Consider the following 12,774-nt stretch of genomic DNA (forward strand, 5'->3'; position numbering starts at 1 on the left):
CTATAAGCTGAAGGGAACGACAAGCAAAAAATGGTCGCATTAAGTAGCCTCTTGATGTTAGAAAAATTTAATTACCGATCTCGAAGACTCGCAAGTCCACGACCTAGCTCCCAGTTACTCCTGCTTCCTGCCTCCTGACCCCAAGTTCTCCTTTCCCCAATGATTTAGCTCCCTCCCTTGCAAATTACCCTGGAGTTGAAGATCCCCCGCTTTAGTTTCACCTGCACCACCCCCTAGCATGACCGAACAACACCCCATCAGACAACCCCATCACCAGCCACCCTGTCCCTCAGCCGCCCTGAGAAGATAGCACGCACCTCCTCATTACAGAGCTGACCACCAGTAAACCAAGAATAATTCAACGCATCCACAGCACTAATCCTCATCTCAGGCTGTAACCTCAACATCGCCCTGACAAGTCCCATCCCCCTTTCTTCCATCCTAGGCATCAATCCCCACAAGTCCTGTTCCACATACAGTGGGAAATCCGCGCGATACTCAGGCAACCTCGACACCCCCCTCCACGACGTCTCACACGGGGTTCCCATGACCTTGAAAATCTTCTGCAATTGGTCCTCATTATTCGATCCGGGAAACAATGCCCGACCTATAGACATCTCCGCGATGATGCATCCGATAGACCAGATGTCGATGCTCGTGCTGTAGCTTCGACTGCCCAGTAATACGTCTGGCGCGCGGTACCACAGCGTGACGACCTCATTGGAGAAGGTGTTTACCGGGATGCCGAATGCGCGGGCGAGACCGAAGTCTGCGAGTTTGAGCTGGCCCTTATGGTTGACCAGGAGGTTCTGGGGTTTGAGATCGCGGTGGAGGATGCGGTTCTTGTGACAGAAGGCGACGCCGCAGATGAGTTGGTTTGCGAAGGATTTGATGATGGAGGGTTCGAGATGCCCGCCGTTGGTGTCCATGTAGCGCTTTAGGTCTTTGTCCATGTATTCGAAGACGAGCATGAGTCGGTTCTCGGAGTGGATGACATCGTGGAGGCGGAGGATGTTCTCGTGATGGAGCTCTTTCATGAGAGAGATCTCGCGGATCGCGGTCGAGGGTGTGCCTTCTTCTGTGTCGAGGGCGATTTCTTTGAGTGCGACGAGCTCGCCGGTTTTGGTGTTGCGGCCTTTGAAGACCTAGTTCAGGGCTGTTAGGTGGTGGTGGGGGGGATTGACGGTGTGGGGAGTGGGTTGGGGTACCGTGGCGTAGGTGCCTTCGCCGAGCTGGGGTGGTTAGCGGTGGTTCTGTATGGAGATGTTGTGGGGGGTTGGTGGTTGTAGCGCTTACCTTTTCCAGCTGTTGGAAGGAGTTGGGAGATGTTCGGGTCATGGTGGTGGTGGTGAGGGTGTGGCTTTTGTGGAAGTGGTGGAGGATGAGTTTAATGGGGGTCTGCAGTAGTTGAAGGATCGAATGCAGAGAGTCTGACTGTCAGGCACAAACCCCGCCAAGTTTCCCTGCCGATGACATTGCCTGTGCACCGGAAATCTCCAGGTCGATAAGGTAACTATTGCTAATTCATTAGGCCCACGGGTTGCGGAAGATGATGGGCTGCGGAATGTCATTCATTGGTGGACGGGAACTGGTCGGAGGCCTTAGCTCAGGCTGGGGTGAAGGGGAGTACGTATGTCGGCTGACGAGTCCGTGAGAGATCAGAGTGCTCAAGCTACATTATGTATACTGAGGGATTCTACAGCAGGAACAAGTATGGTGGATTGTCGATATGATAGCAATATAACTTGGTAGGAGATCACCGAGATGGATGTCAATCGCCGAATGGGGAGTGGACCTCGGTACTTCCCCTTTGGGTATCGCCATGTCCGATCCAAGGGACAGTACCTTTCTGATTTCTTATTTTTGGGCGATGGCAAGCCAGTTGCATCATTCGGTGCCGCCAGCGAATTAGGATAGCCGTCCCCATGCGATCGTCTGCTTTGTCGGTGGAGAGTAATAATTGAAAGGGAAGGAAGATCTGGAGGCTGAGAGGAAGCGTTGGAGTCGGTCTTCTGTCCGAGCGAGAATCCCCGCATTTGGTCTCCATCTCCAGCTTTGCTCCTCGGCTGCTTCTTTTACCTCCTGTTCTCTCCCTGTGTCTTGCTCTTCTTTCTTCTTCGTCCCTCTTCCCTCTTCATCTAATCTTCAATTACTGGTCTTTACTTGGACTTCAATCGCTTCTCTTCTGCTCTATACCTCTCCACTCACCTCTTGCCTGTCTACAACCCCGCATTATGGTCAGCGCCGTTCGCGTCGCCCCTTCGGCCGCCAGTAGAGCCCGCAATCTACTGCGTACCGTCCAATACACTCATCCTCCATCATGTCCGTGCCATTCCAATCCCAATCACCATCATCACCATCGCTCTCCCACACTATCCGACCATGTGCGTCGTCATATGGCCACCCCGGTCGACCCCTCCCGTCAAAAGGAATACGCCTTTGAAATGGCCGCCTCCAGCATTCGTTTTGGCCCTGGAGCCACGAAAGAAGTCGGTATGGACTTTGCCAACATGAAGGCAAAGCGTGTGTGCATTGTGACGGATGAAAACGTTGCCAAGCTGGATGCCATGAAACAGGCGGTGGAAGGTCTATCGCGTGAGGGGATTGAGTTCACCGTCTTTGACAAGGTCCGGATTGAACCCAAGGATAGCTCGTTCGTCTCCCATCGCATGTTCTATTATCAATTGCCGATTGCTAATAACAACAGTGTCAAGGAAGCAATTGCATTTGCTAAACCTTACAACCCGGACGCTTTCCTCGCCGTAGGTGAGTATCGTCCCCAGGTCATCCCTTGATCCGGCTAACGGCGCCAGGCGGTGGATCGGTCATTGACACCGCCAAATTGATGAATCTCTACACCGTCTTTCCCGATGCTGATTTCCTCGACTTCGTCAATGCGCCACTGGGTAAGGGTTTGCCTGTTAACCGGCCGCTGAAGCCTCTGGTGGCTGTGCCGACTACAGCAGGTACCGGTTCGGAGACTACAGGAACTGCCATCTTTGACCTAGTGTCCAAGAAGGCCAAGACTGGTATTGCCCATCGGAACCTGAAGCCCACTCTGGGAATTTGTGATCCGATTAACACACGGACCATGCCGTCGGCGGTCCATGCTTCCTCGGGTCTGGATGTGCTCTGTCACTCGCTGGAGTCATGGACGGCGATCCCGTACAATGAACGGACACCTCGTCCGACTAATCCCATCAACCGCCCCGCGTACCAGGGTGCGAACCCTATCTCCGACATCTTCTCTCTGCAGGCCCTGAAGAGCACTGTCAAGTATCTCCCCCGGGCGGTTAAGGATCCCGACGACTTTGAGGCGCAGTCCCAGATGCTTCTAGCCGCTACGCTGGCTGGTGTTGGGTTCGGAAACGCAGGCGTTCATCTCTGCCACGGCATGAGCTATCCTATTTCCAGCCAGAACCCGGGCTATAAACATGCTGGCTACTCTGTGGACCACCCTATCATTCCCCACGGTGTGTCGGTGGCAGTGACCGCGCCGGCGGTGTTCCGCTTCACAGCTGCTTCCAACCCTGACCGGCATCTGGCGGCCGCTGAGGCGTTCGGAGTAGACATCTCGAATGTCAAGCGGGAAAGCGCTGGTGAAGTCTTGGGTGAGGCACTGGCCAACTTCCTGGTCCGGCTGGGCGATCAGCCCCGCGGCTTGAAAGATCTGGGCTTCAGAGCCGGTGACATTGACTCCCTGGTGGAGGGCACCATTCCACAGCAGCGAGTGCTGGCACTTGCGCCGACGCTGAATAAGGAGCTGGAGGCAGAGAGGGCCGAGCTGCGGGGACTGCTCGAAGAGTCGCTGGAGTATTAGCTTAAGTGTGTACATAGCGAAATAGTCTGAAATTGCATGATGGTCCAAATGACAGTGACCAGATGCCAAGTGCACTAATCCTGCAGCTTCCCTGCCAGCGTCCCTTGAGATTGTCGATATTCGACTGAACCAAGCCACTAGTCCAATCAGCCGACCTTGTCATGAAGCGTATCGCATCCCCGCATTCTCACCCGCATTCCTGCAGCGATCCTCGCCCCTTCCTGCTTATATACCCAACCTCGTCTCCATTGCCATCTCTTCGACACGCCCTCTGCCCCCTCATCCCATCCACCCACCCTCACCATGAAACACCACTACAACCCATCCACCTACCTCTCCATCCTCCCCTTCCTTTCCTCCCTCACCATGTCGCACCCCCAACAGCCCCTCCCACAAAACCTCCTCACCACCACATCCTCCGCCGTCACCAAAGCCGGCAACCCCGTCTTCCCAGGCTGGTACGCCGACCCAGAAGCACGTCTCTTCAACGCCCAATATTGGATCTACCCGACCTACTCAGCCGACTACAGCGAACAAACCTTCTTCGACGCCTTCAGCTCTCCGGATCTCCTCACTTGGACCAAACACCCCACCATCCTAAACATCACGAATATCCCTTGGTCGACGAACCGTGCCGCTTGGGCCCCGTCCGTGGGCCGGAAGCTCCGCTCCTCCGCCAGCGCAGCAGCAGCAGCAGCAGCAGAAGAATATGACTATTTCATGTATTTCTCCGTTGGTGACGGAACCGGTATCGGTGTTGCGAAATCGACCACGGGGAAGCCCGAGGGTCCATACGAAGATGTCCTCGGTGAACCACTAGTCAATGGCACAGTGTATGGGGCAGAGGCAATCGATGCGCAGATCTTCCAGGATGATGATGGTCGGAATTGGTTGTATTTTGGGGGGTGGAGTCATGCGGTTGTTGTGGAGTTGGGGGAGGATATGGTGAGTTTGAAGGGGGAGTATTTGGAGATTACTCCGGAGGGGTATGTTGAGGGGCCGTGGATGTTGAAGAGGAATGGGGTTTATTATTATATGTTTTCGGTTGGGGGGTGAGTACTCCCTTTTTAGGTTTCTGTGTGGTCGATTGAAATGGGGAATGGTTGAGATGCTAACGCAGCTTTGTTGTTGGGATTAGATGGGGTGATAATTCTTACGGAGTCAGTTATGTCACGGCTGATTCTCCGACGGGGCCGTTCTCGAGTACGCCAAAGAAGATTCTGCAGGGGAATGATGCGGTGGGGACGAGTACGGGTCATAATAGTGTGTTTACACCGGATGGACAGGATTATTATATTGTTTATCATCGTCGGTATGTCAATGATACGGCCCGGGATCATCGCGTGGTTTGTATAGATCGGATGTATTTTGATGAGGATGGGGAGATATTGCCGGTTAATATCACGGTGGATGGTGTTGAGGGGAGGACATTATCTTAGTTTATAACCACTGACAGGAGTATATTAGTTGATTGAGGGTGTTGTCGATGCAATAGAAAGATTTTTTATGGCGAGACAATATATTTAGTTGAAGAAGATCCAAAACTCACTTGAAGCAGACAAATATCCATTGATAGTCCATGAGTGAGCACACAGGGAAAGCAATCCAAGTCATATGTCACTCGAGATACGAATCATTGTTATAACTGTATGGGGAGCCCTTTCACCAATTTGTCTTTAACAGAACTTGTATGAGGTCCTATTCAGTTAAACATCATGGCGATATACCTTCGAAATGATGCAGCATACAAAAGGAAAAGACAACGCAAGATATCAGCATATAGGTTCAGGTCTTAGAGATCCTCGGGGGGTCTTCAAGAGAGAGAATTAGAGAAGGAAGGCCAAAGGTCAGACCACAGGCAGCTAATGATCCGGTGAAGTGCCTAGCTACGGTGAATGCCTCTACGAACAAGGTGCGTCTCCACACTATCCTAGCCTCGACCTACTTTCCGGAATGATATGAACCACAGGAAATATCCGTCCGTTTATCCGTGACGCGACGCGATTCAGTCGAATCAGCCTGTGAGTCTACTCACGATAGTAACCAGAAGAAATTGAAGCTGAACAAATCCCAGGAACATTCCTTACTTTGCTGTGCAACCCGCGGAAGCTACATATACCCAGCAAACCCAGACGACCAGTATATAAACTCAATGCATCCCACACCGGCAATCCTCTACCAAAACCCAACCCCCAAACCTTAGTTATTCAACCTGCACCAAAATGTCCACATCCGAAATCAAATACCCCCTCGAGGGAAACACACGAATCGAAATCGAGGTGAGCAAAGTACTCGACGAAGCCAAGATCCCCAACTTCATCTGGGGTCAAGGCGTGCATCTCATGATGGGCATCAAAGATAAATGGGATACACCAGGCTGGGTAGTCCGCGACAAAGACATCCAATTAGCCGCACATGTGTTGAGCTGTACCTTCCACACCGGAAAGCCCTATTCCGCACGCACGCCCGAGGAAAGAAAAACCCCGACGCCGGGGGAATACTGCTTCGAGTACGGAGTGTTCGGGGTGCAAGAGATCCATCTTCACAAGAAGAGTAGTCGATGTCCCAGTTTCCCTGACCCTCCGTTAGATAATCCGGGCAAGAATGACCAGTATTACATGCTCACTTCGGATAGACGTCTACCGGTGTCGCGGATTGTCAAGGTGCGCGATATGCCGCAGGAGAATTACTACCCTGTGAAGATGCCCGTGCCGGCGAGATACGTGGAGAATCTCGTGCTGTTCTGCGCGTGGAATCTGGCTGTGGTGGATATTCCGGACCCTTATTATGATATGCTGGTTTATCTGGCGAGGGGGATGGGGTTGGATAGTACGAATTACTCGTATGTCGAGCCGAAGGAGTTGCAGCCTCCGTTTGATAGGTTCATGAAGATACTGGATCATGATGCTAGTAGGCATGGCGAGGAGGGTCTGAAGAGGGATCTGTGTCATCGCAGGTCTTATCGGTTTCTGTGTGAGATTCTTATGGAATTGAGGAAGATGAGGCAGGTACAGCGGGATATGGATGAGTCGCTACGCTACTGGCCGCCGATGGAACGGGGGCTAGAAGCTAAATGTGAGGCCATGGAATCGGAATATGAAGATCCGCAGGACCCGGACGAGACGCCGATGCTTCATCATGATTTGGTTGCGGCGTTGGCTAGTAAGAAGTGGAGGTATTCGCCGGTTGAGTGTGCTAGAACGTAGCTTGCCATTGACTAGGATATACTTAGGAGAACCGCAATGGCTAGCAATGAAATAAAACTCCTTCCCATCTAGACGAATACATAATCCCTAGAACATAGACAATATACCCTAAGAACCTAACCTACTTCCCTCCCCCCCCACCAAATCCCACACCGCAACCCTACCCCCATCCCCATCCCCATTTCCACCCCCTCCACTACTTCTAAACCACCCCTCCCTCATCTTCCTCCCCGCAAACCCCATCGCCGCATCCCTCACAACCCTCCACTCCAACACACTCCCCTTCCCCAGAACCTCATTCTTATCATCCCTAATCCTCTCCACCGCCCCCCTCACCCAAGAAACACAATTCAACCCTTCCTCTCCCTCCTCCTGCCCCCCCACAGGAACCCCTCTCAATATCTCAACCAACCCCTCCCGATCAACCACCTTCCCAATAAGAACCCTTACCAGAACCATCGTATCGAGTGTGGTACTGCGCTCTTCAAAGGTCCATTTGAAGATCATTTCTGTCCCTGTGCCAGTGGTGTTGGGGATTGGGGTGGGGAGAGGTGCTTGTGTTTGGGGAGGATGGTTAGGGACCAGTGGTATCTATTTGTTTATTTAGTTATTCATGTATGTGTTTGGGGTAGTTAGGGGTTGGGGGAGGGGAATGTGTGTTGGGTAGTGGCTACTCACGTATCTTCTTTGTCGGGCATCTTGGGACGGATCCCCCCTCCGCGGGCGTGGAGGGAGATGTAGAGGCGGGGTTTGTTTGATGATTTCATCAGTCTGGAGTGTATGAGAGGGGAGGTAGTGGAGGGTGGAGTTGTTGGGTGAGAGGTGGGTAGGTTTTCATTTAGGTACTACTAGGTTTTTGTGGAAGGTTTGATATCACATGGATAGCCCCCTTGTCATGTAAGGCTGGGGGAGTAGCCGCCGGCCTTGTTTGGGTTTGCCAATAGATCTCGGTTTAATATGCTTACCATGGAGTTGTATTCTGTGCATGAATTGATGGTTGGTTGAGGCATTCCTACTTTACTGCAGCTTGTGTGGCTACCCCAATAGGGTATTCTTTATTGAGAATGAATACAATGTTACTGAATTCCATCACCCGTACCTATCGAGGTAAATATTGACTGAAAGAAGCGAAGTCCGAGCAAAAAAGGACAAATCTATGTACAAGAAGAAATGCAAGCTGGGTATCAAAAACATGTACAGGAAGAAAATCATAACTAAAACATCGAACTCCTTTTCTTGCTCAGCTTCGCCTCATCAGCTGATGAACGTCGTAATCGAAAGAAACTACTTTTCTTAGGCTGTAATGCCGGTGACGATGCCGCCGGTCCTGGTGTCTCCGCTGGCAAGGCAAATCTCACGGCTGATTGGCGCCGCGGGTCCAAGCCCGGGGCAGTCATGTACGGGCCTGCCTGTGGCCGTTGACGACCGTCTTGATAAGGATAAGAGTAATGGGGCTGGTTGGCTGGTCGTAAGGGGAGGGTTTGTCCGGGCTGCTGGGGACGAGGAGGCAGCGATGGTGTCTGTCTGTGTCTGCGTACTTGGTCTTCTTCCTGTCCGTAGAGCATCTGGAGACGGCGAGTTTCCCGATCGATTTCGGCTTGTCGCTCTGCCTTGCGTCTGCGACGCGCCTTTTCCTCTTCTTCGAGCAGTTGCTGGGTGCGTCGTTCTTCTTCGCGTTGGCGGTTAGATTTAGTGGGCGGCTGTTGTGGTGGTTGTGTTTGTGGTTGGGGTTGCGGTTGGGGCTCGGGCCTTGGTTGGACGGCATTTAATGCCCCTGATGCTGCGGGGACGGACGGGAGGGGCTTGGAGTTTGTCTTGGTCGGGGAGGGTGTACTCGACATGTGGGCGGGTTTGGTGACGTGGAATGCGTCTTTCATCGAAGTAAAGTATACGTCGCGGATGGTAATTGCGCCGAGGAGGAGAACGACTTCCAGGCCTTTGAAGTCTTCCATTTCCACGCGGTAAAGGTTTGGTTCATAGAGGGTGAGTTCGCGAAGCCCCTTGAAGATGGATACGGTGATATCGGGCTCTTTGCTTTTCGTCTTGGATTCGGGAATCGTGGTCGTCTTTCCGGACAGGAGACAAGTCAGGTCTTTGGACAGCTTGCTATCCTTGCGCCATGTGAAGCGCAGTTTCGGGGTGGTGTCAGCAGAAGCCGGGTCGGGGTGGGTGCGGTCGAGGGTAGATGCGGAGGGCTGTCGGAAGCTGTGCTGGGGCATCTCGAAGGTCCATGTCGCAGGGCTGTTCCAGGTTTTGGGCTTGAAGTGCACCGTCACTTGTTGATCGGGGTTGTAGAGGTTGATGGTGAAGCGGGAAGGAAGAATAGGTTCTGGCGGAGGCGGAACGCCGCCATTCTGGCGGATGGCCTCCGCGGAGAGACTAGGTTGAGTCCATTCCGGGATGATCAGGACCTCGCCGAAGAGGATGTCGGACACGTAGGGGTCGTAGAGAGCGGAGGCATAGCGGTTCTGTGAGGAGGGGGAGGAAGGATCCGGGTAGCGGAGGGAGTAGACAGGTTCCGGATCGTTTCCGTGCTGGCAGAGATAGATGCTCCAAAGCTTGGATTGCTTGTTGTGCTTGAGATAGAAGGCTGCTCGGGTTAGCAAGCGACGTCAAATAGGGAGGAAGTGGAGTCAAGGAAGGATACTAAGAAAAGGGAGACATACTGGGAAGGTTCTCGTCTAGCATTTTTAAATCTGGTCCGGGATGAATTAATTCAACGGGAATCTCTGCGCGACCCGTGGTCCGAATGCCATTGGGTTCGTCTTATAAGAAATGCGAAGGCGAGATGCACGAAAGAAAGGGCGATCCAAAGAAGAAAGAAAGACGTCGAGGATGAGGCCTAGTGTGGCCTCAGGCAGCGGAACCAGTACGGGGCACTGCCCCACCGCTATAAATAACACCCTTGCCCAGGTACCGCCCGGTATTGCCATGTGCCTTGGCAGGCAATTTAGCTGGGGAGATCCATGGCGGTACGGAGAAGTACCAGCGATCAGCGTACCCAGCAGTAATGGAGTGTACTGTAGGCAGCCATCATCGGATGGTTTGCAGTTTCATATGGTATGCAGACCCCATTCAAGGGTCCCAATCATGAAGGATCTCCGGTGGTGACGAAGCTGCCGATCTCCGGACTATCTCTTAGTCGGTCAAGTCGCACTGCCTCTTTCGAGCTTCTCTCGCAAAAGAAAAGAGTAAGCCTTGCAGGCAGATACTTTTCATGCCTTGATATGCAGAATATCTATCCAACATCAATCATCTGAATTGCTATATGGGCCCGGGAGCAAGCAAGCAAGCAAGGCACAGCAATCCACTTTAGACAACCATACTCAACCATCAATGGGACTCGTCTTTGCTTCGCCTGTATAACACAGACTACTAGACCCCAGCACCGCGATGAGGTGCGAGTCCATGCTGGGGGCCTGGAGTCCGTTAGCCAAGCGGATAACGCTGACGTACCTCTGTATGGTGACGCGTGGGCAGTCATCGAATGCTCTTGGCTATTAGTATGGTGCTTCGGAATCTAGAGGTTTGGATGCAGATACCAATTGTTTGTTGTTAGGTTTTCTGGTGTGACGTGGTGCCGTATGTGGTGGACACGCATGTTTTGAACGTGGGCTCGCAATGCAGTTACTATATGCATGATTGTGAGAGACCTACTAGAAACATAGTGCTGGTTAATCGGCGATGCGCTTCGATGTTGTCTGGAGATGGATCAGTGATCACTACTCTTGGGTTCGGAGAATTCGAAGGAGGCGTATCAATAGATATGGCAGCCAGTATGGTCAGTAAGCAATGTCGGTGGATTACCCGGCATGTCTTTATGAAATACAAGCTCTGTATCTGCATTAGAAGAATCGAATTGTCTTTGAAAGGCCATCCATTCATTCGAATGAAAGCTATGCGATCACCATTCTTATAGATCTACCTGCAGTCGATTACCTATGCACTTCATTGTGCAGCTTCTGACAACAATAATTGTTCCAACATCGTGGGTTAAAAAGAGCAAGACAAAGAGCAATGTGGTCAATTCATAATCCAATGCTTCAGATCTTTGATCTAAACCTGTATATCGGCATCTCCACATCACGCTCTATACTCTACAAAGAACTGACAACAAGGGAATCTATACTCGCACACCATCCACCTCTGTACCTTCCGGCACCTTGGCCGCCTCCCGCTCTGCAATACTCAGCTGCAAGCCTTGGTCGTCCCATCCCTGAGTACCTTTCTTGTACAGCGTCTTCTGCTGCTCGCGGTCTGGCATGGGTCCAGACTTCCCGCGTCGCTCACGCGATTCAACCGTCTCCACCAGAGATGCATTGTCTCCGTCCAGCTCATATCCCTCGAGGTCATCTGTGTGGACTTCCTTTGTGAACTCGTACGTCCGGTACTCGGTGTTGACCCATCCGGTTCCTATTTCATCGTGAGCCTTTGTCTACACTTGACACATGCGGTATTTCAAAGACATACCCTGGTACTGGCTGCTATCCTCCCAATCCTCGGTGAAGTAATGCAGGAAACCTCCGTGGGTGACAATCACAATCTCCTTCTCCGGTCTCGCCTTCAGCCAGCGGCGGGCTGCCCGCGCCCGCTCCTTGATGGCCTTGTGAGTAGGTGCATATTTGCCTTGCTATATGGTTGTACCAGGCCACTGGTCAGCTGAACCGAACCTATCGCCACTTGGAGTAGAATAACAACCCACCTTGTTGTTCCAACCGTCATGCACCAACCCCAAATCAATCGGGACTTTCTTCTCCTCCATCTCCTTGCGTAGTACCTCCGGGTCGCTTCCCGTGTCGCAAGCCACATCACTCGTCTCCTGGGCATCAGGAAGAGCGATCATCTTCATATCTGGGTGTGACTGGAACACGGGCTCGAAACCCTGCAGGGCCGTGTAGATAGTGCGACGGAGCGGGGAGGCTGTGACAAGGTCGACCTGAGTGTGGCGAGGAAAGCTATCGCGGAGTTTACGACATTGTTCGTTGCCGAGATCGGTGAGAAGGGGATCGGGAATGACGTGGTTGGCGACGCAGAGGTTGTGCTCGCCCTGGAAGAAATTGTTAGCGACCGTGTCGGTCGGGGGGAGAGAGCCGGTGGATATATAGGCGTACCTGGGCGTGACGGACGCAGTGGATAATGGGAGGCATTGTGTTGGTTGCGGCGACTGTTGACGGAGGGAGGCGAGTTAGTAGGAAGAAGAGCGAAAGGGCCGGAGGAGTCGAGGGAAGGGAAGAATGGAGCACAAACGTGGGGTAGCGGGGCTCGGTGATGGACAGGGTGCAAGCTGCAGTCCTTTAGCGTCTGTCGAACGGGACTCCGTGCACGATATTCTTCCTCGAGGGATTCTGTTAAGGCTGTTGAGGAGAGACGGTCGGTTTATATGGGTCCCGCGAAGAAGGGCCGTCCCAAGTCGTCTGCCAATCCAAGCGGACCACTGCACACCGTGTCGCCCAACCGGTCAAATCCCTCCATCGCCATGACTCAAATGGGGGGCGAAGCCATCCGGAGCAGTAATTTCTTGCCCAGACCCGAGGGGTCCGGTCAGCGGGCTGATCACATGGAGAGCAAAGATTTCAAAGAGAAAACAAGAAAGAGACGATTTGATCGCCGATGGTATTCCAGAGATAGACCGGGAGGGTAGAGCGAAGGGAAGTCGAACTTGGCTGTGGCTGTTGTTCCTCAATACGGGCTGCCCGGCAAACTTGCCCGACCGACCACTAACTATAGCCACCAGGCAACTCGGGCGAA

The 12,774-nt window shown here is 52.6% G+C and overlaps 6 protein-coding genes across 6 annotated transcripts; 3 read left to right on the forward strand and 3 right to left on the reverse strand.

Moving 5' to 3' along the window:
* Positions 1-33: 33 nt before the first annotated feature.
* On the reverse strand, positions 34-1,645 carry BO87DRAFT_373693 (cyclin-dependent protein kinase). The gene is made up of 3 exons (XM_025622611.1): positions 1,297-1,645; positions 1,209-1,232; positions 34-1,145 (listed from the first exon to the last, which is right to left on the reverse strand). Exons 1-3 carry the CDS (start codon positions 1,336-1,338, stop codon positions 258-260), a joined length of 954 nt encoding a protein of 317 aa, XP_025482738.1. The 5' UTR covers positions 1,339-1,645; the 3' UTR covers positions 34-257.
* A 173-nt stretch (positions 1,646-1,818) lies between these two features.
* Positions 1,819-3,873, forward strand: BO87DRAFT_328054 (hydroxyacid-oxoacid transhydrogenase). Its single transcript, XM_025620205.1, has 3 exons — positions 1,819-2,653; positions 2,708-2,766; positions 2,814-3,873. The coding sequence occupies exons 1-3, from the start codon at positions 2,235-2,237 to the stop codon at positions 3,818-3,820; spliced, it is 1,485 nt and encodes a 494-aa protein (XP_025482739.1). The 5' UTR covers positions 1,819-2,234; the 3' UTR covers positions 3,821-3,873.
* A 313-nt stretch (positions 3,874-4,186) lies between these two features.
* BO87DRAFT_301812 (glycoside hydrolase family 43 protein) lies at positions 4,187-5,259 on the forward strand (the record flags this gene model as incomplete). The annotated part of the gene is made up of 2 exons (XM_025619179.1): positions 4,187-4,872; positions 4,959-5,259. The coding sequence occupies 2 exons, from the start codon at positions 4,187-4,189 to the stop codon at positions 5,257-5,259; spliced, it is 987 nt and encodes a 328-aa protein (XP_025482740.1).
* A 783-nt stretch (positions 5,260-6,042) lies between these two features.
* On the forward strand, positions 6,043-7,026 carry BO87DRAFT_450197 (uncharacterized protein; the record flags this gene model as incomplete). The annotated part of the gene is made up of 1 exon (XM_025628398.1): positions 6,043-7,026. One exon carries the CDS (start codon positions 6,043-6,045, stop codon positions 7,024-7,026), a length of 984 nt encoding a protein of 327 aa, XP_025482741.1.
* Positions 7,027-8,118: 1,092 nt separating this feature from the next.
* On the reverse strand, positions 8,119-9,814 carry BO87DRAFT_352368 (uncharacterized protein). The gene is made up of 2 exons (XM_025621176.1): positions 9,693-9,814; positions 8,119-9,616 (listed from the first exon to the last, which is right to left on the reverse strand). The coding sequence occupies exons 1-2, from the start codon at positions 9,712-9,714 to the stop codon at positions 8,241-8,243; spliced, it is 1,398 nt and encodes a 465-aa protein (XP_025482742.1). The 5' UTR covers positions 9,715-9,814; the 3' UTR covers positions 8,119-8,240.
* A 1,133-nt stretch (positions 9,815-10,947) lies between these two features.
* Positions 10,948-12,656, reverse strand: BO87DRAFT_373697 (uncharacterized protein). Its single transcript, XM_025622612.1, has 4 exons — positions 12,138-12,656; positions 11,729-12,073; positions 11,497-11,656; positions 10,948-11,439 (listed from the first exon to the last, which is right to left on the reverse strand). Exons 1-4 carry the CDS (start codon positions 12,171-12,173, stop codon positions 11,150-11,152), a joined length of 831 nt encoding a protein of 276 aa, XP_025482743.1. The 5' UTR covers positions 12,174-12,656; the 3' UTR covers positions 10,948-11,149.
* Positions 12,657-12,774: the final 118 nt, after the last annotated feature.

The sequence above is a fragment of the Aspergillus neoniger genome (genome assembly GCF_003184625.1).
Source record: "Aspergillus neoniger CBS 115656 unplaced genomic scaffold BO87scaffold_6, whole genome shotgun sequence".
Classification (NCBI taxonomy): domain Eukaryota; kingdom Fungi; phylum Ascomycota; class Eurotiomycetes; order Eurotiales; family Aspergillaceae; genus Aspergillus; species Aspergillus neoniger.